General features: G+C 44.6%; 1 protein-coding gene across 1 annotated transcript in view; it reads left to right on the forward strand.

Annotated features, from left to right (window-relative positions):
• The window catches only part of LOC116984262 (cytidine and dCMP deaminase domain-containing protein 1-like), an 87,242-nt gene continuing 63,072 nt past the window's right edge, over nt 1-24,170 (forward strand). The window contains exon 1 of the mRNA XM_033038379.1: nt 1-135. Within this exon, the coding sequence (XP_032894270.1) occupies nt 1-135 (135 nt within the window). The remainder of the gene's footprint in view (nt 136-24,170) is intronic.

Raw genomic sequence — 24,170 nt, forward strand, 5'->3', positions numbered from 1 at the left:
ATGGACCGCGAGACCCGCTACGGAGACCGCGGTAGTGCGAGTAGCGGGTGCCAGTTGAAATTCGCCTCTCGAATCGCTGGCAGTGGAGCCAGCAGCGTCGGACTGATGCAGACAGCACCAAGACAGCCGTTGGGGGTTAGTCACAAAAATTGTATCTCCCTCTCTGCGGAGGGGAGTGCAGGGAAGAGGCCCATTCATTAAAACAAAACAGGCCAGGAATACCTAGGCAAACCCAATTGGAGGGTTAGCCACTATTTGATCTCTCGCGCTGAGGAAGGGAGCGCAAGGAGAAAGCCCGCAAACAAGTCGGGCGGGGAGGATTCCGGATGGAGAGGATTACCTCCTACATGGGTAAAGTGTTTAAACGTTCAAACCCACATGGAGCACCTGGTGGAGAGGTGCCCCACAATGATATACTCCAAAGGAGGGAGTTATCAGCCCGGGTATTATGGAGAACCCGCAGGCAGCGGCACCTGTTTCAGGGCTGCACAAATGTCTCCTGCTCTGAGGAGAGGAGCATCCAAGGTCAGTTTCAGTCAGACCCAAAGCAAGAACCTGATATAGGTCCGCTGGAGGGGCCATGTCAGCGCAGGTATCCTCAGGGGCCTGCGGCAGCACCTGTTTTCAGGGCTGCCTACAAAGTCTCAAATTTAAAGTATGAACATACTGAAGCACATGCATATGGCCTCAAGAGTACTCGCAAACAAAGGGTTTGCTGCCAGAAGAGTTGGTCTCCAGCCGTTGGCAGAATACCCGGAAGAGGCCAGAGTTCTCACACTACAAGTGCCGGCATGGAAGGTTGGTTAAGAAGGTTCAACTGTTGGGTATAAATGCAGGAGTAGCAAGATGGATTCAACAGTGGCTGAATGGGAGACGCCAGAGGGTAATGGAGGATGGCTGTTTGTCGGGTTGGAGGCAGGTGACTAGTTGGGTGCCTCAGGGATCTGTGTTGGGTCCTTTGTTGTTTGTCATGTACATCAATGATCTGGACGAAGGTGTGGTAAATTGGATTAGTAAGTATGCAGATGATACCAAGATAGGGGGTGTTGTGGATAATGAAGAGGATTTCCAAAGTCTACAGAGTGATTTAGGCCATTTGGAAGAATGGGCTGAAAGATGGCAGATGGAGTTTAATGCTGATAAATGTGAGGTGCTACACCTTGGCAGGACAAATCAAAATAGGACGTACATGGTAAATGGTAGGGAATTGAAGAATACAGTTGAACAGAGGGATCTGGGAATAACCGTGCATAGTTCCTTGAAGGTGGAATCTCATATAGATAGGGTGGTAAAGAAAGCTTTTGGTATGCTAGCCTTTATAAATCAGAGCATTGAGTATAGAAGCTGGGATGTAATGTTAAAATTGTACAAGGCATTGGTGAGACCAAATCTGGAGTATGGTGTACAATTTTGGTCACCCAATTATAGGAAGGATGTCAACAAAATAGAGAGAGTACAGAGGAGATTTACTAGAATGTTGCCTGGGTTTCAACAACTAAGTTACAGAGAAAGGTTGAATAAGTTAGGTCTTTATTCTCTGGAGCGCAGAAGGTTAAGGGGGGACTTGATAGAGGTCTTTAAAATGATGAGAGGGATAGACAGAGTTGATGTGGGCAAGCTTTTCCCTTTGAGAATAGGGAAGATTCAAACAAGAGGACATGACTTCAGAATTAAGGGACAGAAGTTTAGGGGTAACATGAGGGGGAACTTCTTTACTCGGAGAGTGGTAGCGGTGTGGAATGAGCTTACAGTGGAAGTGGTGGAGGCAGGTTCGTTGGTATCATTTAAAAATAAATTGGATAGGCATATGGATGAGAAGGGAATGGAGGGTTATGGTATGAGTGCAGGCAGGTGGGACTAAGGGAAAATAATTGTTCGGCACGGACTTGTAGGGCCGAGATGGCCTGTTTCCGTGCTGTAATTGTTATATGGTTATATGGCAAGGGAACAGCGCTATCAGGGTGACATTGGAGAAACCAGCCGCTGAATCCTCTCTTCAGGTAAGAACAGAAGAAGGAAGCAAAAGCTGTCGGACTAATCAAGGTACCAACGACAAGCAAAGCTTCATCAGTAGGCGACAACACACCCCACACCTCCATAGGGGGTAAGTGGTTCACTGAAGCCGGTGGTAGCTTGAAAGCTGGGCACTGAAATATGATCAGAGTCGTCTTTCAAGGCAGACTCAGAGTTATGGCCAGAATTGTCTTACAAGGCAGGCTCAGTATGAACATGGAATCCACACTCCCTACCAGTCCTCCCCAATCAAGGAGAGAAAAGGAACCCGCATCAGCAGCCTTTGGGCTTACCACAAGACCACCGGTAGCCATGGAGGTAGGTGGGTCTGGGTTTACCGAAACAAGGGATTGTGGACATGTTGGTAATTTTGCTCTTGTGTTTTTTTGTTCAAAATGACAATGAAAACAACATGAGTTTCAGATCTGGTTTAAAAAAAACAGATAATAACATGTGATTACTTTTACTGCACAACATACATAGGTTCCAAGCAGACTTGGAATTGGGACCGGAGTTGTCTTTGAGGCAGGCCCAGTATTATGGGCAGGATTGCCTTTCAGGACAGGTGACAGATGGAGGATGTCACTTCATCCAGGTTTAACTCATATGTGCAGTACAGACTTTCAGAATAGTAAATTTTGTTACGGTCTAACAACTGTTTTATAGGAGTTATATGGCAAGCATCAATCTCAAAGATGCATGCTATGCAGTTCCCATTGACTGGAATCGCCAGAGATATTGAAATTTACCTGGATGGGGCTATAATAACAGTTAAAGCATTGAAAAATAGTTACTACAGTTCCCAGGTTTATTTACCAAATTTCCAAATGGAGCTTGGGCTGCTCAGAGCTCAAGAACATTAGTTATCATTTATCTGGAATGATGTTAAACGCTGGGTTTTGCTAAAAAATTAACTGTTATAGGCCCAAACTATATTTGAAGAATCAGGGTCCCACCCATCCAGTTACATTTAAGTTGATACCAATCAGAACTACTGATTATTGGGATTAACATTTAACTATAAACTAACAAGGGATTCCGCCCTGGAGCAAGAGATGCAATTAACAGAAGCCTGCAACAACCTCGTTGGTTATTAAGCAGGTTTCTATTCATCAAGATGTAGTTGACAATATAGCAGCTGTGTATCAGCGGTACAAATTGAGCTTTGCATTACCTGAAGTTAAAACATGCAAAGAATTAACCTCTCTAGTACCATATAGGTCATTACAAATAAGCCTCTGCTATTCTCAGCTGAACCTACCAAAATCATGATGGTGGCATTATTCAGCATTGCTCCAGTATTTTTGGTTGGGTATACTTAGTATTACAATTGATACCAGTGCTCAAAGATGAGAAGTATGGTATGCCATCTCCAGTTACGGAGGCGGATGCGGGTTGCATAAGTTACCAATTTTCAGTAATTGGTATCAACTACCTATAACTTGGTGCATTCTATACGTTAAAGGTTATTGTAAGAATGTGCACAATCTGCATGCTCAACTCCAAGTTGATACACTATGGGGGTGGCATATGTTAGTCACATGGGTGCTATGAAGTTTAAATATCCTGTGATATTTACCTAATCTTTTGAAACTACTATCTCATGTGAAATCTATGAAACACAGGATGGCTGTTGGACTACAAAGTATTTAATGTCATTTTGGCTCAATGGAACATCGAATATCGATATATTTACATACAGGCTTATTTACCAACTGCAAAACATGTGGCATACAGTGGCAAAAGATACATTATCGCCACTTGGTGGAGGAATTATTGCATGTGTGTTTCTCCATTCTGCCTCGTCAGTGGGGTTTTGCAATTTATCCAGCAAGACACCGCTTCAGGCCTCAATCTGCCTGACTTACATATGCAGCCATGGTTCCCGCTAATATAGGGAATTATACAGAACCTATATGGTTATTCAAAGCATAAAACGTGCTGGTACAGCCTGTGACTCGGGAGACCAGCGTCTGCATGATACATCAAGTCATTGACTTGAAGACTCCGAGACGATTTCCTGTGCCGCGGGTTGTCAGACAAATCCGTGGAGTGCTCACTGCAGAATGCAGGATAGCACCAAAAAGAGGCAGGACATCTCCACTTCAGCAGATGGGAAACGGTTTTAGCTGAATACACATGTTACATGCTATACAGCACGAATAACTGATGTCCTAGAGTTCCTTTCTTATGAGTCTTTGACAATACTCAGTTACAGTGCCATTAAACAGTGCAAACGTGCTTCTCATCATATTTTCTACAGAAAGTGGAACCCACTCTGTCGGGCCTCACCCTCTGATATCCAGAATTATATAGGATACCTTAACACAAGTTCTCCCAGGCCCAGTAACATGGGAGTATGGGACATGACGTAATGTTAACATTACTTCAGCAGGGGCTCCAGCTACATCCTTATCTCAAGCCAGCTCTCAAAAAGTAATAATCCTCATGGCACTGGCCTCAGTGCAACGGGTCCAGTCATGACATAAATTACGACTGGACAGGGTGGTTACATATGTTAATAACATAATATATTATGTTTTGATTTAATAAACCAGAGCTAACCAGGCGTGAGGTACATACAGTTCATGGCATACCCGATGGACCTTCGGGAATGTGTGGTCACACATTCACAACAATACCTCTAGATCACTTAGAGCCTTAAGGCTCCAAACAAAACAATGTTTTGTGGAAGAAATATATATATATGTAAATTCCATAACAAGTTTAGTTCTACCATCTTCAGGTGGTAAAACGTGAGTTTCGTGAATGCAGGAGTCAATACTAATATTTTAACACGCACTCCACCGGGGCTGCTACCACATCAGCTCATAGGATTATGTACGTTTGCTTTGGACTACATCCTAGCAGCTGCAGGATGGTCAAACGAACATACTTTACCAAATTTTAATACAACCCGTTGCCAAATCGGGGGTAATTGCCAACTCCATTTTGGACTCTGTTAATAGTTTCCTCTGGATGAAAGGCATCGCTATTATTTTCATTGGATGATCAAGCATCAGCATAACAAACCAAGTCATGTCTGAATGCATGAATCTTTTTTCACTCATCCATGGTCACTTCAAGCAGTGTGTTACGCATGAATTCGTTTCCGGCGTAAATTCACAGAGCTTTGAAATCTTCACGTAGTCACTCACGTGACTCCGAAGTAAAATAGTAAGATTAAACGAGAACTTACCAGTTTGAAGTTTGATCTTGATTTTATGAGGAGTTACGATGAGCGATTACGTGCCCACCGCTCCCACCCTCATATTATCAAGGTCATATGGTAATTCCAGTTCTCAAAATCTTACTATGTTCATGGTCAACTATTTGTTTCTGTGACTCCAAACTGCTGCTTTGAAGTATGACGTGCCAAGTGGGATGACGGCCTTCTTCACGTGAGATAATAGTAAGGGATAATAGCGATTGCTCATCGTAACTCCTCATAAAATCAAGATCAAACTTCAAACTGGTAAGTTCTCGTTTAATCTTACTATTATCCCCAGTATGTATAGGGTAGCGCTAGTGTGCGGGGATTGCTGGTTGGCATGGGCTTGGTGGGCAGAATGGCCAGTTTCCATGCAGTATCTAAACTAAACTGAACTAAACTAAACTTAAAAAGTCTGAAGAAGAATCTCGACCCGAAACGCCACTCATTCCTTATCTCCAGAGATGCAGTTTTTCCCGCTGAGATACTCCAGCATTTTGTGTCTACCTTTGATTTAAACCAGCATCTGCAGTTCTTTCCAAAACTAAACTAGAGCTGGAGCTCAGCCCAGTGTCTGTATTTCTCTCCTGTGGTTAATTCACACAATCGGAAGCAAAAACATTTTCTGTGTTTGTACGGCAGGTATAAACAGGACCTGAAAGATGCAACATTGTACACCAGCTCATATCCCTGCCCTGAGTGCTTGGATTTAATCAAAGTAACCAAAGGCATCACAAGGATTGTTTGTGTGAAACCCGAAGGTGAATTTTCCGCCACACCCATGGAGGGAATAACATGTAAAATGGTAAGTGTCGGTAGTTACAGGAACACTTGGGAACTCTCAATAACATGTTTTTAATTATTTACTCATTGACTGAAGGCCCAGCACATGAGAATGAAAGATGTGATGGGAAGAACAAAGTCACAAAGGTGCAGAGGTAAACAAGTGGATGGGAATGAGAGAAATCATAATGACAAGGAAGCCGAAGAGATCACACATAGAACTGGAGAGTGAGAGATGGACCTCCACACAGAAACAGAGGGGAAGCATTGGGGGGGGGGGGGTGTGAGGGTGAGCGTGAGCTGATAGCTTCTCCCAGGGTTAATGCGGGGCATCTCTCAAGATTTGGGATTTGGGAACATCTCCCAGGGTTACAGAGATGGGGATCTCCCAAAGTGTGAGATCTGGGGACATCTCAGAGTTTCAGAGCTGGATACATTTTTCAATATACAAGAATTGAGGACATCTGTTTACAGGGCGAAGGGCATGTCCCAAGGTTTCTGGAGCTGGGAGCATCTCCAAGAACTTCAGAGATGTATACATCTCCCAAGGTTTGAGATCTGGGAGCATTTCAGGTTTCCAGAGCTGGGGCATCTTGCAAAGTTTGAAATCCCCAGATTTTCAGAGCTGGGGCAGCTCCAAAGATCCAAGTTCTGGGGGACATCTACAAGGGTTCCAGAGCTGGTGATATCTTCCAATGTTCCAAGCTGAGGACATCTCCGAATGTTTGAGATTTGGTGGTATCTTCCTTGGTTCCAGAGCTGGAGGCATCTCTCAAGATTTGAGATCTAGGGGCAACTCCCATGTGTTTAAGGCAGGGGACATCTCCCTAGATTTAAGGCTAGGCTTCTTCCATGATTGTAGACCAGCAGGCATCGCCTAAGGTGCCAGCGCTGGGGGCGTCTCTCAGGATTTGGGATCTGTGGACATCTCCCAGGATTCTATTGCTGGAGGGATCTCCCAGGGTTGAGATCAGGATATCTCCAAAGCGTCCAGAGCTGGGGACATCTCTCAGTGTTTTAGATCTGGAGACATCGCCCACGTTCTGGAGCTGAGGGACTATGTATCAATGTTCATGATCTGACAACAACTTACAGGATTTCAAAGCTGGTAACATCTCTCAAGGGTAAATGGCATCAGATGATCACCAATCATTAAACATCTGGGGACATTTACCACGATTAGAGAGATGGAAAGCTCCCAACAGGACAGATATTTGGTGAAATGGAGTAGAGAAAATGTGCAGGTGATCTCATACAGGGATAGCTTGCTGAGGATTTCAAACAAGATGTAGATGATCCTATATGGAGGGGTTGCAAAACGTTAGAGAGTCCAAGAGCTAATAGGGTTGGAAGTCAAGGGATCTCAGAGATTTAGTGACAACACACTGAGGGAGATGGAACAGCACAGATATGCAGGGAAAGATGGGGTGGAGGTACAACATTCAGGACAACAATGTTAATTGTCCTGAACACCAGGCGCTAGGAGCATGCAATGATGACATAAAAATTGAGATGGGCGGTGAATAGCAGAAAGACAGCCATCAGCCGCAATCCTGGGTATAGCCAGTTTTCATTAAAGTACAGTGTTGATAAGGCATTTGCTCCTGTTAGTCAGGTGTGATTTGCATTAATTTATGTAAGCAACTATTTATTGTTCTGAACTAGAGCTTCACAAGATATTAACAGGGTTTGCCAATGATGACAACCCACCCTCCATCTTCACATTCCCCAGTACTTCTCCCCTGTTCTCTTCCTTTGTCTCTTTCATTTTCTAATCCTGCCATTTCCCAATCCTATTTTCTCTCTCCCCTTTCCCTACCCTCACTCTCACCATCTCCCTCCCAAAACCCTCATTTTTGCCCCCCCCCCCCTTTACACTGTAACATACCAGCACCATTTCATAATCCCAGGCAGTCAATAAAAACATTTCAGCAGAAAATGTATTTTTGTAAGAATCCATTTTTACTTTGATCTGTCTTGTGATCATGTGTGGTGAATTCTGACAGTGAAAAAGCAATTCTGTCATTACCCAATGCCTATGTCAAGCATAAGCTGCCCCTTCCTTTCCAATGGGTCGACATGCACACATACGACTCTGTAATCACTGAGGAATTTGGCAATGCCAACACTGGTGAAGTTGCTCCCATTGTCTCTCACAAGCAACACTGAGAAACTACGTTTGGCAAAGATCTTTCTCACATTTGAAATCATGTTCGAGAGGTTGAAGAATCCAAAGGAGCCGCTTCTATCTGGAAAAAATGGACACCCATCATAATGACTTTTCCCATGGACGGAACTGCAATATCCATGTCCATCATCAACAGCCAGTGGGGTCACCCATTCCTTCTCTCCAGAAATGCTGGCTGTCCCGCTGAGTTACTCCAGCATTATGTGTCTACCTTCCATCATCAAAAGTTGGCCAAGGCCAAGCCCTGGGAGAACCTGCAGGTGGATACTCGTGATGACTTGAGTTGCTTTTGTTCCTTCAGCCCAACTGCTCCAAGGCATCCAGACAGAACTTCCAGCAACTTGCTTGCAGCAATATACACCTTGAGTGACCTACAAGCTGCATATTTAGAGAAATTGCATCACATCATTCTCAGTGCTCCTGCACAAAGTCAACAATGTATTATCTTCACCTTCTTCATGCAGAATGCTTTCAAATATGCATGAGAGGGTAATGTTATAGCCCTTGCCATGGCAGCGAGACTGAAGTACAGTCCATCTACAATCTCACCACAGTCTCACCTAGAGGTGTCAGGTTGCAGTCAATGGAGTGCATCTGATTTCTGAGTGTACCTCAGGCATTGGTTGTATGCATATATACCAAATCCTATGTCTGAACTCTGATGCCATTTGAGATATCTACCTGAATTCACCAAAAATACCCCACAGAGGATTTTGAAAATCATAACATTCTGGCTGGTCAAGTACTTGTGGAATTTCATCACTCTACAGACAATTCTAAACATTGTCAATTATTTCGTTTAGAGATATAGCATGGAAACAGTCCGCTTGGCCCAACAGGTCCGCACTGTACAATGATCACCTGCACACTAGTTCTATCTTACACCCTAGGAACAATTTACAGAAGCCAAGTGATCTACAAACCTGTATATCTTTGGAATGTGGGAGGAAACCAAAGCACCTGCAGAAATCCCACACGATCACAGGGAGAATGTACACTCTGTAAAGACAGCACCCATAGTCAGGATGGAACCCGGTCTCTGGTACTGTAAGGCAGCAACTCTACCGCTGCTCCACAACATAATTGATATTGCTCTGTTTTGGAAAGAAACCTCGATGTAACATCAGTCAGTCGCTCATGCAGTGTGGCTCTGTACGAGCCGCACAGTGCCATATAGACTCAGTGGAGCAACGTGCCACAGGGAAGCAGCAGGAGCTTCACTGGATCATGAGCAACGGTCTGTGAATTCCACAGCTTCTTCTTCCACTCTCTGTTTCCTTGCCAATCTTCCATGATGCAGCAACTTCCTCCCACTCCCTGTAATGAATATGGACAGGCTGTTTACCCTTAAAACCACTGGATTAGTTTAGTTTAGAGATACAGAGCGGAAACATAGAAAATAGGTGCAGGAGTAGGCCATTCGGCCCTTCGAGCCTGCACCGCCATGCAATATGATCATGGCTGATCATCCAACTCAGTATCCCATCCCTGCCTTCTCTCCATACCCCCTGATCCCTTTAGCCACAAGGAAACAGGACCTTTGGCCCACTGCGTCCGCACCGACCAGCGATCCCCACACATCAACACTATCCTGCACACACTAGGGACAATTTACATTTATACCAAGTCAATTAGCCTACAAATGTGTACATCTTTGGAGTGTGGGAGGAGACCGAAGATCTTGGAGAAAACCCACACAGGTCACGGGGAGAACGTACAAATTCCGTACAAACCGTAGTTGGGATCGAACCCGGGTCTCCGGCGCTGCAAGCACTGTAAGGCAGCAACTCTACCGCTGCGCCACTGTGCTGCCCTTACCGATGATGTTGCATATCCTACCTTGTTTCCAATATCTACTTGAAACTCGTTTTTTTCTCATGGAGCTGCCTTCTATCATCACAGATACACAAAATGTGCAAAGCCACATCAACATTTTAAAGGTACTTTGGTTAAAAGGCATTTAGACAGACACTTAAATAGGCAAGACATTGAAGGATATGGCCCGAAAGTGGACAAATGGAATAAGTGTTGATGGGCAAAAAGTATGGACTTGGTAGAACGAAGGGCCTGTTTCTGTGTGGTATGAATCTGTAATCCTATTTCCTGCGATCTCAGACTGTACATGTTCAGAAGCTGTGTCAAAATCTGTAAAACTCTGTAAAGTTTAAAAACCTGATAATTGATGGGTAGAAACTGTTCTTGAACCTGAAGTTCATGGTTCTCAGGCTCCTGTGCCTTCCTCCATATACTTGCACTGAGAAGAGAATGTGGCCAAGATGGTGTGAGTCCTTGATGATATGAACTCATAGCCCAATTAGAGACATATGAGATTGAACTGAGCTATTACAAGAATAAAAAAGCATCTGAGGATTAACAACAGGAGCAGGCCATTCAGCACCTCCAGCCTAACCTGCTTGCTCCATCATTCGATGAGACCTCAGCTGATCTTATACCTCAGTGCCAATTTCCAGCACTAACTCTGTGATACTTGATTCCGTTCCAATTAAAAGCTCTATTAATCTCTGCTGTAAATGTACAGCGACTGAACCTCCACAGCTCCTAGGAGAGAATTCCAAAGATTCACCACACGGTGAAGGACCTTCTTCTCCGGCCTTAATGCCTGCTCCAGAACTCTCGAGAAGCACACCATCATTCAGCACAAATCAGCCAGCTTGTCTATCATTCCACATCGTTCACTTCACCACTGGTGCATTGTGTCTGCAGTATGCCCCATCTACAAAATGCTGGACTACCCTGACAACACCTCACAAACGCATTACTTTATTCCCAGGAAGGACCAGGTAGTGGGTGCAAGGCAACACCACTACAAGTCACACACCATTCTGACTTGGAAAATACCTTGCCGGTCCTGGAACTCCCTCCCCAACAGCACTGTGGGAGCAACTTCACGAGTGGGGTGCAATGGTTCAAGAAGGGACTCACTGCCACTTTTTCAAGGGTAGCTGTAGATGGGCAATAAGTGCTGGCCCAGATCCAGAAAAATGAAATTTTAATTCAGAGACACAAATGTCTGGCGTCTGAAACAATAATCAAAGTGCTGGAGGAACTGAACAGATCAAGCAGCATCTGTGGGGAACAGACATTTCAGGTCTGAAAGAACAAATGAGCACATCCACTGGTTCCCCTTATCCTTTGCTGGTTCCAATCTCCTAAAAGTCAAGCGTAATGTGATAGTGTGGGAGAGAGTGCAAAGATACATCAGGATGTTACCTGGGATAGATCGTTTCAGTCATGAGGCTAGGTCTGTTTATCCCGGAGGAGAAGAGGGAATATAACCGAGATATCTAAAATTTTCCAGGGTACAATTTGAGTAGACGGAGGAAACTCTTCCCCATATCAGAGAGAAGTAATAATAGAGGGCGTAGATTTAGGGTAAGGGATTCAGAAGGAATCTGAGGGGGATCTTTGCACCAGAGAGTGGTGAGTATCTGCAATGCACTGCGGGAGAGAGTGGTGGAAGCATCGTTGCTGATCGCATTTAAGACGTGTCCAGATGAGCTTCGTCATAATAATAATTATTATTATTATTGTTATTATATTTATTTATTAAACTTGATGACTTGACTTGACTTGACTTGAGTCTGGAGGTGCGGGCGTAGAAGGCCTTGTAACGTCTGCCGGAGGGAAGTAGTTCGAACAGTCCATTACAAGGGTGTGAGGAGTCTTTATGGATGCTGACGGCCTTCCTGAGGCACCGTGTGTGGTAGATGCCCTCCAAGGCTGGTAGTGGTGTCCCAATAATCTTCTGCGCTCTATGGACGACGCCCCATAGAAGACTATGGACAATAACTGAAAGATGGGGTCAATCTTTAACCAATGAGATGGGTGCTGATGGGTTAATGTGATGGGCCGAATGGTCTGCTGCCATGATATATGACTGTAACTATGATTTCCCTCTTGTAACTCCACATCAACTGCCCAATCCTCTTTTTATTGACCACTTCCACTCTTACCACTTCCTTGACTATGAGTGATTACATTTGAATTATAGCTGTTTGATGCATTGACTGTATTGTATTTGTGGCTGACATTTTTATTCATTCCTATCTCTACAACAGTGGAAACAAAACACAGACATGAAAGGTAAGAACATTTACTTTCAGGTGCGGTGCAGTTTCTGCCTGGGTTTCTGATTTCGGATCCAACTTTGTCTCCATTAGTATTCTTTGTCTTTCTGGATCCTCATTTCATCAGCAGTACTCCGACTGTGATACCCAGGAGTTTGGAGTGTTGACATGCCCATATTTTGAACACAGTGTGCACACTTTAGGAAGGATGTAATAGCACTGGATAGGGTGCAGAGATTCACTACAATATTGACCAGGATGGAGTATCTCTGTTAAGTGGGTTTGCTTTCCTAGGACCAGTTAACAAAATGATGAGAGGCATATAAAAGGTAGGTTGTTAGAATTTTTTCTCCAGAGCAGAGATGTCCAGTACCAAGGGGTACAAATTTCAGGTAATGAGGAAGAGGTTTAGAGGATGGTGGGATTTTTTTGCATCCGGTGGATTTTGGAGTTTGGAACACTCTGCCAGAGAGTTATTGAGTCATGGAGACACCAGGGCTGCCAACTCTCACGCATTGAGAATTTCAAAACTAATATCAACTGAATGGGCTGTGGGTGTTGGAGAGCCAGGGCATAGGGACGGATGGAGCGGCGGGGGTAGATGCAGACGGGGAGCCGGGGCTGGCGAGTGTTTGCAGGACTCGCTGCAGCTCCGGCCATTGAGCAGTCGGAGTGAAGAGTCCCGGGCATTCGTCGGAAGCGTTGCTCTGCTGCCGTGAGAGTCTCTGTGCTGAATTCGCCCTGGTGACCGGCATGGACCAGGCTGTGGCTCGGTGCATCCTGGAGGACAAGCAGTGGCTGCTTGAAGTAAGTACCAAGCACAGGGTAGAAGTGGTGGGAGATGTTGGCCTTCAAATGGGGGTGGTTGGAGAAAGCATCATGCTTGCCTGCTAGATTTTCACTTACTGTAACTGCAGGAAAAATGTTCCCGATGTTGTGGAAGCAGAACCAGGGGTCACACAGTTTACGAATAAGGGGTAGGCCATTTAGGACTGAGATTAGGACAAACTTTCTTCACCCAGAAAGTTGTGAATCTGTGGAATTCTCTGCCACAGAAGGTAGTGGAGGCCAATTCATTGGATGTTTTCAAGAGAGAGTTACAATTATCTCTTGGGCTAGTGAAATCAAGGGATATGGGGATTTTGGACAAACAGCCATGATCATACTGAATGGCAGTGTTGGCTCGATGGGCCGAAAGGCCTATTCCAGCACCTATTTTCTATGTTTCTTTGCTTGAGTATATGGCAATAAAACTCGACCACTTGATTTTGAAGTATTCATGCATGGTGCAGGTATAATGTAGTCATAGAGGGAAAACAGGCCCCTCGGCCCAACTTGCCCACACCCGCCAACATGTCCCAGCTACACTACCTGCTTTTGGTCCATATCCCTCCAAACCTGTCCTATTCATGTATCAGTCTAACTGTTTCTCAAATGTTGGGATAGTTTCTGCCTCAACTACCTCCTCTGGCAGCTTGTTCCATACACCCACCACCCTTGTGGAAAAAGTTACCCCTTAAATAGTTACTTCTTAAAAATACTTCAAACAAAAAACATTGACATCATACTTCCACAATGCACTAAAACATTATTTTAATTCATCAAATTTCAAAAAGTCCCCCCCTCCCACACCCTCCCCCCCCATTCAGTCGCTCTACTCCCTCGCCGGGTACCCCCAAGGCCAATGATCAGTGATTGCTCAGCCCCCCACTTTCAAAAAAGCTCCATGGCCCCTGGTTCAGAAAGAGAGCACTGCCAGATATGAGCGGGGAACTGAGGCCAGTTGTCCGTGATGTCTGGATCCCAATGCTCAGCGTTTCGTATTTTGGAGTTGGCTAATATTATTGATTTGTAATTAGCCTGATTTGTAATTAGTTGACAAAACCTTAATTTATTCATCCGAAATATCCAGGGGGGTAGGTTAAGTATAATATTGTGTGAGGAGGTTATTATTTGTCTTTAGTTTTAGCTTGAACTAGGACATCTGAAGATTCAAAGTTTAATATATTAATTGTGCTGATACTGACTTCACCAACCACATAATGAATATCATCCATTCCAGAGGCTTTACTTTTCTGATGCCATTTAAACTTCACTTGGATTTCAATCACTTCAATGTAAAAGTAATTGGGAATGGGGAGCATTGGAACAAAAATTTGCCCTCGGTACATATTAACTGTAATATAATAATGTGTGCATGTTGGTAGGTGCAATCAAAACAAAGATCTTTTTATCATTGTTGTGTTATGAATACCACATAAAATAGTATGTTCTCAGGATCACATTAAATAGAATATTATTGCTTAAATATATAGTTATTGGACTTTGCATTTTGGAAAAGTCGCAGCTGAGAGGAAGACAGAAAATTACTGAAAATATTGAGGGTGAAAAGGACAGTTTGTTAGGAAAATGAAGGAAATTGTAACAGAATACATACAGCTGAGTGAGTATAATTTTATGGATGAGAAATTGTGTTTAACCAATTGATGACTTCTTTGACAAAGTAACTAGCATGTTAGATAACGAGGAAGCCAATACAAAATTTGGTCTGTGAAGTGTCCCATAAAAGATTACCGCATTAGATAAGCACCTGTGGACGAACGTAATAAGTTAAGTATAGGGGGTCAGATATGGGGCTTTGTGTGGGCCAAATATATTGTCAGTGCAGAGGGGCTAGGAGCAAGGCCAAGTGTGCATCCAGAGTCATGGTCTGGAATAGTACTAGGTGTGCAGCCAAAGCTGGGACAATGGGAGTGTTCAGCACTGGGAACGTAAGCAGGTAAGCAGATATGATCAGGGTAGAATAGGGGGCCAGGTGTAAGGCGTAGTACCAGGTGTGCAGTGAGACCCAGGTTGGTCAACATGGGCCAAGTCCTTGATTATAATATGATTTCCATGCATGAATACACTAAGATCATTCATGTGCTGCACCTATTGATCAGAGCCTGGCTCTACTCTGGAATGTAATTAGGAATGTAATTTTGCCTAACCCTATTCATAGCTAATCCAAATTAAAGCATAAATATTACATTCAAGTGTAAGTTGCACAATTTCAAGTTGAAAAATCCAAAAGCTCCGTACCAATGGGAGGGAGGACACCCCTCCCCCTCGGTCTCTATGCTCCCTCGGGCTTGGTCTCTCGCAATTTCTCACTTCCAACTCTCACCCACTTGGCAGCCCTGAGACGCACAGCATGGAAACAGACCCTCAGCCCAATTGGTCCACACACATGAATATACCCTATTAGTCCCATTTGTCCACATTTGGCCCATATCCCTCAAAAACATTCCTATCCATCTATCTGTCAAACATCTTTCAAATGTTGTTATTGTACCCATCTCAATCATTTCCTCGGGCAGCTCGTTGCATATACGCACCATCATCTGCATAAAGAAGTTGCCCCTAGTCCCCCTTTTAAATCTTTCCTGTCTCGCCTTAAACCTATGCCTGCTGGCTTTGATTCCATTTCCCTGGGGAAAGACTGCTTCCATTCACCTTATCCATGCCCCTCATGACTTTATAGACCTCTATATTGTTACTCCTTGCCTAGTCTCCTGCGCTCCAAAGTCTAAAGCCCTAGTCTGAGTCACCTCTCCCGATAACCAGAGAGGTCTAAAAATAGTACTCCAAGTGCAACTTCTTCAATGTCTTGTACAATTGTATCTTAGCATCCCAATGCATCTATCCAATTTCCTGACTGATGAAGCCATCGAGCCAATTTTCTATTCAATTGGCCAGCTCTTCCTGGATCCAATACGATTCAACCTTTCAGACTAGTCTACCATGCAGGACCTTTTCAAAGATATGGTCCAAAATATCAGATTTCATTGGCCTCAATTCCTCAACTTCCATGAGCATCTCCACCTTAAAAACCAAAGAGAAATATTAATTTAGAACCTCACACATATCCTGTGGCTCCACACATATATGGCCAGACTGATCTTTAAAGGGACCTGTTTTCTACCGAGCCATCCTTTTTCTCTTAATATACCTGTACAACCTCTTGGTATTTTCCTTTACCTTACCTGCTAGATCCATTTCATGTCTTATTTTTCTCCTCCTGTTTACCTTCTTAAGTGTGCTCCTTATACTCACGGAAGCATTGCTTGATCCCGACTGCTTACACCTGATGTAGGCCTCTTTTTTCCTGACCAGAGCAGCAACACCTCTCATCAACCAGGTTCCTTGAACTTCCCAGCCATGCCCTTCACCCCAGTAGCAGCGTGCTGTCCTTGAAGACTTGCACACTTTTAGAAGCTTCCCGATTGCCAGACGCCACCTAGCTGTGGTCTCACCAAATCAACTTCTGCAAGATCCCCCTCCAAAATTCTCCCCCCCCCCCCCAAAAAAATGAGGATGATCACGTGGCCCAATCCTATCTTTCTTAATAACTACTTTAAAACAAATGGAATTATGATCTGACGTCATCGCGCAACCCCACGTGCTAGGCGTACGCCGTGCCGGGGGGGGGGGGGGGGAGGGGAGGCGAGCCGGGCGGCAGCAGCCGTTATGGTGGCTGGCCAACAGGAGGCAAAAAAAAAAGTGAGTGGTGGGGGGGGGGGGGGGGGGGGGGGGGGGGGGGAGGGCATTCACACACCGCAATGTGTTTTTTTTTAATTTTTGGCCATTGATTCGTTGGTCCACCAAAACCACACGCAAAAACTCCAAGATTTTTTCCATTTCGCTAGCGATTTCATTTTTATATTCGCATATGCACTCCTCATTAAATTTCGTTGTTGTTATGTACATATTTTTAATAAAATCTTTTAATAAAAGCCTCCTGCTGGCCAGCCACCATAACGGTTGCTGCCGCCCTGCTCTACTCCAAAAACGCCGACATTTTTCAAATTGCGCTAGCGATTTTCGCTGCTGCCACAGCGTACGCATAGCGTGTGGCGTTGCGCGATGACGTCAGGCCGCCCCCCCCCCCTCCCCCCTTGCGGGAACAGACCCAACGGGTCTGCACTTGGTCTAGTAAACTGGAGTAACTCAGCGGGACAGGCAGCATCTCTGAATAGAAGAAATGGGTGACATTTCTGATGAGACCCTTCTTCAGACTGACCTGTCAGAAGAAGGGTCTCGACCCAAAATGTAACGCATTCCTTCTCTCCAGAGATGCTGCCTGTCCCGCTGAGTTACTCTAGCTTTTTGTGTCTACCTTCGGTTTAAAACAGCATCTGCATTTCGTTCTTAACAATTGGAGGAACTCAATTGTCGAGCAAAATCTTGTGGGGTGGAGAGGGAGGGGGGGGGGTGTTGGTGGAATTGGCAACATTTCAGGTCAAGATCCTGCGATCTGATCATCAATTGTCGACACTTCCTTTCTGCTGCTCGATCAGCTGAGTTCCTCCAGCAATTTGTTTTTGCTCTGGATTCCAACATATGTAGTCCCTTGTGGCTCATAAAACTTCTTTGGTACTGAGTTAAAAATAAGTAGTTACCATTGAGTCTTTTACTCCACACTCCCCATTGCTAGCTGCTCCACATCTGCCCACCAAGTCCTAATTCCCCAAGCATTTTGCAGACAAGACCATTTCAAAGCTGCTGTCCCATCTTCCATCTTATGCAAGTATTAGATTGAGGATAACCAAACATTGTCATGATGTTTTTCATTGCCACTTCTCTTTTTCTTGGCAGCACAAGGCCCACTACGCCATATGTTCCGGTTAATTCAGCAAGTGGTGGAGTTGTGTCGTAGACCTCTGCATTTGGTTTTTCGTCGCAATCTGTTTCTGACCATGTTCGTAACCGGTCTGGCGGTCTTCTGGATTACCTTGGTGAGTGGCATAGCTTTTCAGCAAGCACCAGCTACAAAATGTACCGCAGCAACGTACACCGGTCATCCCAACGTTGCCTCACAAACCCGCCACCTCCCCCACCGAGGGGTACAAGGGCAACTAATGCACAGGAGTACCTTCGCCTGCAGACCACTCCATCCTAAGTGGGATTTAATACTGCTCGTCTTTCATTGTCACTGGAACTCCCTCCATATCAACACCTTCTCCAGGAGGGTTGCAGCAGTTCAACACTGCAGCAGTGACATCTCACCACCTCTTGAGGTTAATTAGCAATATACACTAAATGCTGGCCTTGTCAACGACATTCAGATCCCAAAATATGATTGCTTTTAAACCTGCTATGTGTGTGCCACTTCAGGGACTAGCATCGTAGAGCACAGAAACAGGCCTTTAGGCCCGAACACATCCATGCTGGACAAGATGTCCATCTGAGCTAATCTCATTTGCCTGTGTTTGGCCCATATTCCGTTGAACCTTTCCTGTCCATGCACCTATCCAAATGTCTTTTAATTAGTTGCAGAATCAGTGCAATTGAACCAACCGAATGCCCTGTGGTCATTGAGGTTACTCTCCTGATAGGAAAGATGTGATGTTTTTTTTTTTAAATAGGTTGAATAATAGTTACTCCAACACTTTGTGTTTTTTGATCAAGATTCCAAAGACGTACTGATTTGTTGGTTAATTGGCTTTGGTAAAAATTGTAAATTGTCCCTTGTGTGTAGGATAGTGCTAGTGTATGGAGATCGCTGGTCTGTGCAGATGGTGGGTCGAAGGGCCTGTTTCCGCATTGTATCTCTAAGCTAAACTAAATTTCAGCATCTCCAATCCCTTGTGACAACTGACTGCTCATCATTTTCTCTGTGTGTTCCGAGGAAGGGTGTTTGACTTAAAATATTCTCATTTGTTTTTATTTCAGCTTTCCAGCATCTACAGTATTTTCATTCTCAATATACTTCTTTTGTTTCCCCTTCAGCCTCTCCAGCCACCTTTTCCTGTGTAACCAGTGTACGACACTTCCTCAAGTCGACATGGGACATTATGTTCTCTCCTTACTACAAGACAAGGCTTGGCCAGTAACTTCGGCAGGAGAGTTTGTTAGTTAAACACCACAATCTAATGAATCTAGAAAACGTGCAAGTCCTGATGCTAGGCTCTTGCTCCAGTGAGGTTTGCTCGAACCAGCTTGGCATATCAGACCTGCATTTGATAGTCACAGTCCCAAAGTGCTCCCATGCTGACGCTTTAAACACTTGCCCTACCTTGCTTTAACAGGAACTCCAGTGTTGCCCGCTCTCTATTAGGGCCCTCTACAAAGGGATCAAAGAGGCTTTCTTGGACATTTTTTAAACAAATTCCAACCTATTCAAGACCTTTGCCCCGTGGGTTACCCAGTCAATAGAATGGAAGCTATTTTATTCCCACACATACAACCTTATTATTTTTTCAGTTATCTGCGATCTCCCTACACATCTGTTCCACTAATTCCCGTTAACTACTGCAGGCCTATAAAATAATCCCATTAAAAAGATCGTTCCCTTCATGTTTCCAAGATCTACTCATGTAGCCCATATTTGATAATGCCCCAAAACTCTCCTCTCGAAGCACTGCTGTTATGTCCTCCCTCATCAAGACTACTTTTCTCCTCACTTACCTGTACATCTACCATGCCTGTGGTATCTGTACCCTAGAACACTGAGCTGCCAGCCCTGCCCTTCTCTCAGCCATGTTTCTGTTACGGCCATAATATCCTAAACATCCACAGCCAAGATTGTCCCCCTTACCTGATAAATCTTCAGCATTAGACTAAATGCAATTTAAACCACCGATTTTTCCTCCCACTTTGCCGTGTTTCTGGCAGTTGTGTTTACTGAACTTGAAACACACCACGGCAAATGGAATGATTTCATTTATTTTTTAACTACTCTCAAATGAAGTAACTATTAATACGATGGTAATACTATTGCCTTATTGCAAACTTTGCCAGTCTTGCACTGTTACCTATAGAGGAGGAGGTTTTCCTGCTTTATTTGTCAACTCTGAAAAGGCTCCACAAACTCACCAATTCTAGGACAACAGGGTGCAACAAAGTGCCTGGCTTCTGTCTTCCATATAGAGTCATAAGCATGAAAACCACCCCTTCAACCTGACTTGCCCATGCTGACCAAGATGCCCCATCTACTTTAATCCAACCTGCTAATATCCCGTTAATCGTTTCCTATCCATATACTTGCCCAAATTTATTTTAAACATTGTTCTAGTACCTGCCTCAACTGCCTCCTCTGGCAACTTGTTCCATAAAACCCTCTTGTCTCTATTAAATGTTTCCCTCTCACCTTAAACCTATCCCGTCTGATTCTTGATTCCCCAGCTCTGGCTAAAATACTCTGCTCATTCACCCTACGTATTCCCCTCATGATCTTGTACACGTTCCTCCAAAGTTTCTGAAATTCCAAGCACTCTTTTACTGGTGACTGCAACTTTAGTGATTCCTCCGTAACTACTTCTCTGTCGCTCCCCACAACCTGCTTCTTTGCCATGTTTTTAGTCGCCTGTGTTGAGCACGGTCTCAATCTTTGCCTCGTTGGTGTGGCTGTGCACCATGCTGGTATCTTTTACAATGTCAGCGTGCTTTACTGGATCACAGCAACCCTGCAAAACAGGGCGAGACTATTCTGTCTCGTATTGCCGTGGTCCGCAGCCCTGCGGGTAACTGCATTTTACTTCTTTCATATGATGACGGATTTCATATGATGGGAAGATGTGTCGAGTGGTGGGGTCACGTTGGACACATCTTCCCATCTCCGCCCCTGTCTGTTTTCCGCAAAGACCGCTCCCTCCGTAACTCCCTGGTCAAATTCACCCCCTCCCCGGGCACTTTCCCTTGCAACCGCAAGAGATGCTACACGTGTCGCTTTACCTCCCCCCTTGACTCCATTCACGGACCCAAGCAGTCGTTCCAGGTGCGACAGAGGTTTACCTGCATCTCCTCCAACCTCATCTATTGCATGCGCTGCTCTAGATGTCAGCTGATCTACATCGGTGAGACCAAGCGTAGGATTGGCGATCGTTTCGCCGAACACTTCCACTCGGTCCGCATTAACCAACCTGACCTCCCTGTGGCTCAGCACTTCAACTACCCCTCCCATTCCGAATCCGACCTTTCTGTCCTGGGCCTCCTCCATTGCCAGAGTGAGCACCACCGGAAACTGGAGGAGCAGCACCTCATATTCCGCTTGGGCAGTCTGCATCCCGGTGGCCTGAACATTGACTTCTCCAATTTCCGGTAGCCCTTGCTGTCTCCTCCCCTTCTCAACTCTCCCTCAGCCCTCTGGCTCCTCCTCTTTCTTTCTTCTTCCCGCCCCCCCCCCCCCCCCCCCCCCCCCCACCCTGCATTAGTTTGAAGAAGGGTTTCGGCCCGAAACGTTGCCTATTTCCTTCGCTCCATAGATGCTGCCGCACCCGCTGAGTTTCTCCAGCAATTTTGTCTACCTTCACCCTTATCTCTGACTAACCCACACACCAACTATTTGACCCCTCATCCTATTGCTTTTGATCTTCATAACCTTATGCATATAACCATATAACAATTACAGCACGGAAACAGGCCATCTCGGCCCTGCCGAACACGTATTCTCCCCTAGTCCCGTCTACCTGCACTCAGACCATAACCCTCCATTCCTTTCCCGTCCATATAACTATCCAATTTATTTTTAAATGATAAAATCGAACCTGCCTCCACCACCTTCACTGGAAGCTCATTCCACACAGCTACTACTCTCTGAGTAAAGAAGTTCCCCCTCATGTTATCCCTAAACGTATGTCCCTTAATTCTCAAGTCATGTCCTCTTGTTTGAATCTTCCCTATTCTCAGTGGGAAATGCTTATCCACGTCAACTCTGTCAATCCCTCTCATAATTTTAAAGACCTCTATCAAGTCCCCCCTTAACCTTCTGCGCTCCAAAGAATAAAGACCTAACTTGTTCAACCTTTCTCTGTAACTTAGTTGCTGAAACCCAGGCAACATTCTAGTAAATCTCTGTACTCTCTCTATTTTGTTGACATCCTTCCTATAATTAGGCGACCAAAATTGTACACCATACTCCAGAATTGGCCTCACCAATGCCTTGTACAATTTTAACATTACATCCCAACTTCTATACTCAATGCTCTGATTTATAAAGGCCAGCACACCAAAAGCTTTCTTTACTACCCTATCTACATGAGATTCCACCTTCAGGGAACTGTACACAGTTATTCCTAGATCCCTCTGTTCAACTGCATTCCTCAATTCCCTACCATTTACCATGTACGTCCTATTTTGATTTGTCCTGCCAAGATGTAGCACCTCACACTTATCAGCATTAAACTCCATCTGCCATCTTTCAGCCCACTCTTCCAACTGGCATAAATCTCTCTGTAGACTTTGAAAATCTACTTCATTATCCACAACACCACCTATCTTGGTATCATCTGCATACTTACTAATCCAATTTACCACTCCATCATCCAGATCATTGATGTACATGACAAACAACAGTGGACCCAACACAGATCCCTGTGTCACCCCACTAGTCACTGGCCTCCAACCTGACAAACAGCCATCCACCATTACTCTCTGGCATCTCCCATTCAGCCACTGTTGAATCCATCTTGCTACTCCACCATTAATACCCAACAATTGAACCTTCTTAACCTACCTTCCATGAGGAACCTTGTCAAATGCATTCTTAGTTTAAACTTCCCTTCATCTCCGAGAGGCAGCTTTCCAGTCCTGACAACATCCTAAATCTCTGCATCCTCACCTGTGAAATTATATCTTCCAGTAATGTGGTGACCAGAACTGCGTGCGGTATTCAAACTGTGGCCTTATCTGTGTTTTACATAGTTCTAATATAACCTTCCTGGTCTTATATTCTGTTCCCTTTTTAACTTGTCCTGCAGCCTTTAAAGATCTGTGGACATCAGAAGCAAAGCTCACCCCGTATATATGCGGTGTGAGCGGCAGATCAGTGTCATGGAATAAATGCATGTTTTGAGAAATTCTGTTCAAAGGATGTTAAAAACAAATATTTCTGCAACATTTAAAATAAAATGTGTTACCATGGGAACTTCTCTTTCTCACAGGAGACGCCATAAATCGCCTGGACTTCACGAGCTCAAATGAGAAGCTTAAGTAGGAGACCACAGATGAGGGAGAATGTGAGTGAAGCAACTCAGCGAGGATTTTACTGTGGCAGTGCCTCTGAAGCCCTGCGAGAAAACAGGACCACGCTGAGTTGATGGGATGACTATTCATACCCAGCACCCATCAAAAAGCTTCCTTCACTATCTGTTACAAGCAACCAATAGTTTGTAGTTTAAATCATTGATGTAATCTTTTAAATCTTTAGATGCAATAATAATACTTTAAAATTAAACAAAGGAAATAGGAAGTATGAAAGTCCAGTGAAATACAAGTGGGAATTGAAGATAAAATTAAGGGAGGAAATAGAGGGAAATTATTTAGTTTACTGGTTGGGAAGCAGATCTGGGAAATAGGTGGTAGTTAGATGGGTGGCTAAATGTTCCAGCAGAACCAAATCTTGATTAGTCTAGCTGCTGTTCGGATTCCTTTGCTGATCATTGAGGAGGGCGTTCACATGTGATGGCAGCATTTTTCCACATTACACATTGCACCTGCAGACCAAGTAGGTTTTAAGGTTTCAAGGTCAGTTTATTGTCACATGTACCACAAAGTGCAGTGAAATTTGAGTTATCATACAACCACACTAAGTGAAAAGTAACAAGACACACAGACACATGAAATAAAATTTAACATAAACATCCACCACAGCGCCTCCCCACATTCCTCACTGTGATGGAAGGCAATAAAATCCACTCTTCTCCCTCTTTATTCTCCCGCGGTTGGGGTTGTCGAATCATTCACATTTAGGGCCATCAAAGCTCCCACAGTCGATGATCCGAAGCCCTCGCGTCGGGGTGATCGAAACTCCCACGTCGGGATGGTTGAAACTCTCCGCGGCTTGGAGCTCCCGAATCGGTCTCTAACCAGGCACCGCGGTCTCCACGATGTTAAAGTCCACAGACCC

Source organism: Amblyraja radiata, chromosome 19 (assembly GCF_010909765.2).
Source record: "Amblyraja radiata isolate CabotCenter1 chromosome 19, sAmbRad1.1.pri, whole genome shotgun sequence".
NCBI classification, from domain to species: domain Eukaryota; kingdom Metazoa; phylum Chordata; class Chondrichthyes; order Rajiformes; family Rajidae; genus Amblyraja; species Amblyraja radiata.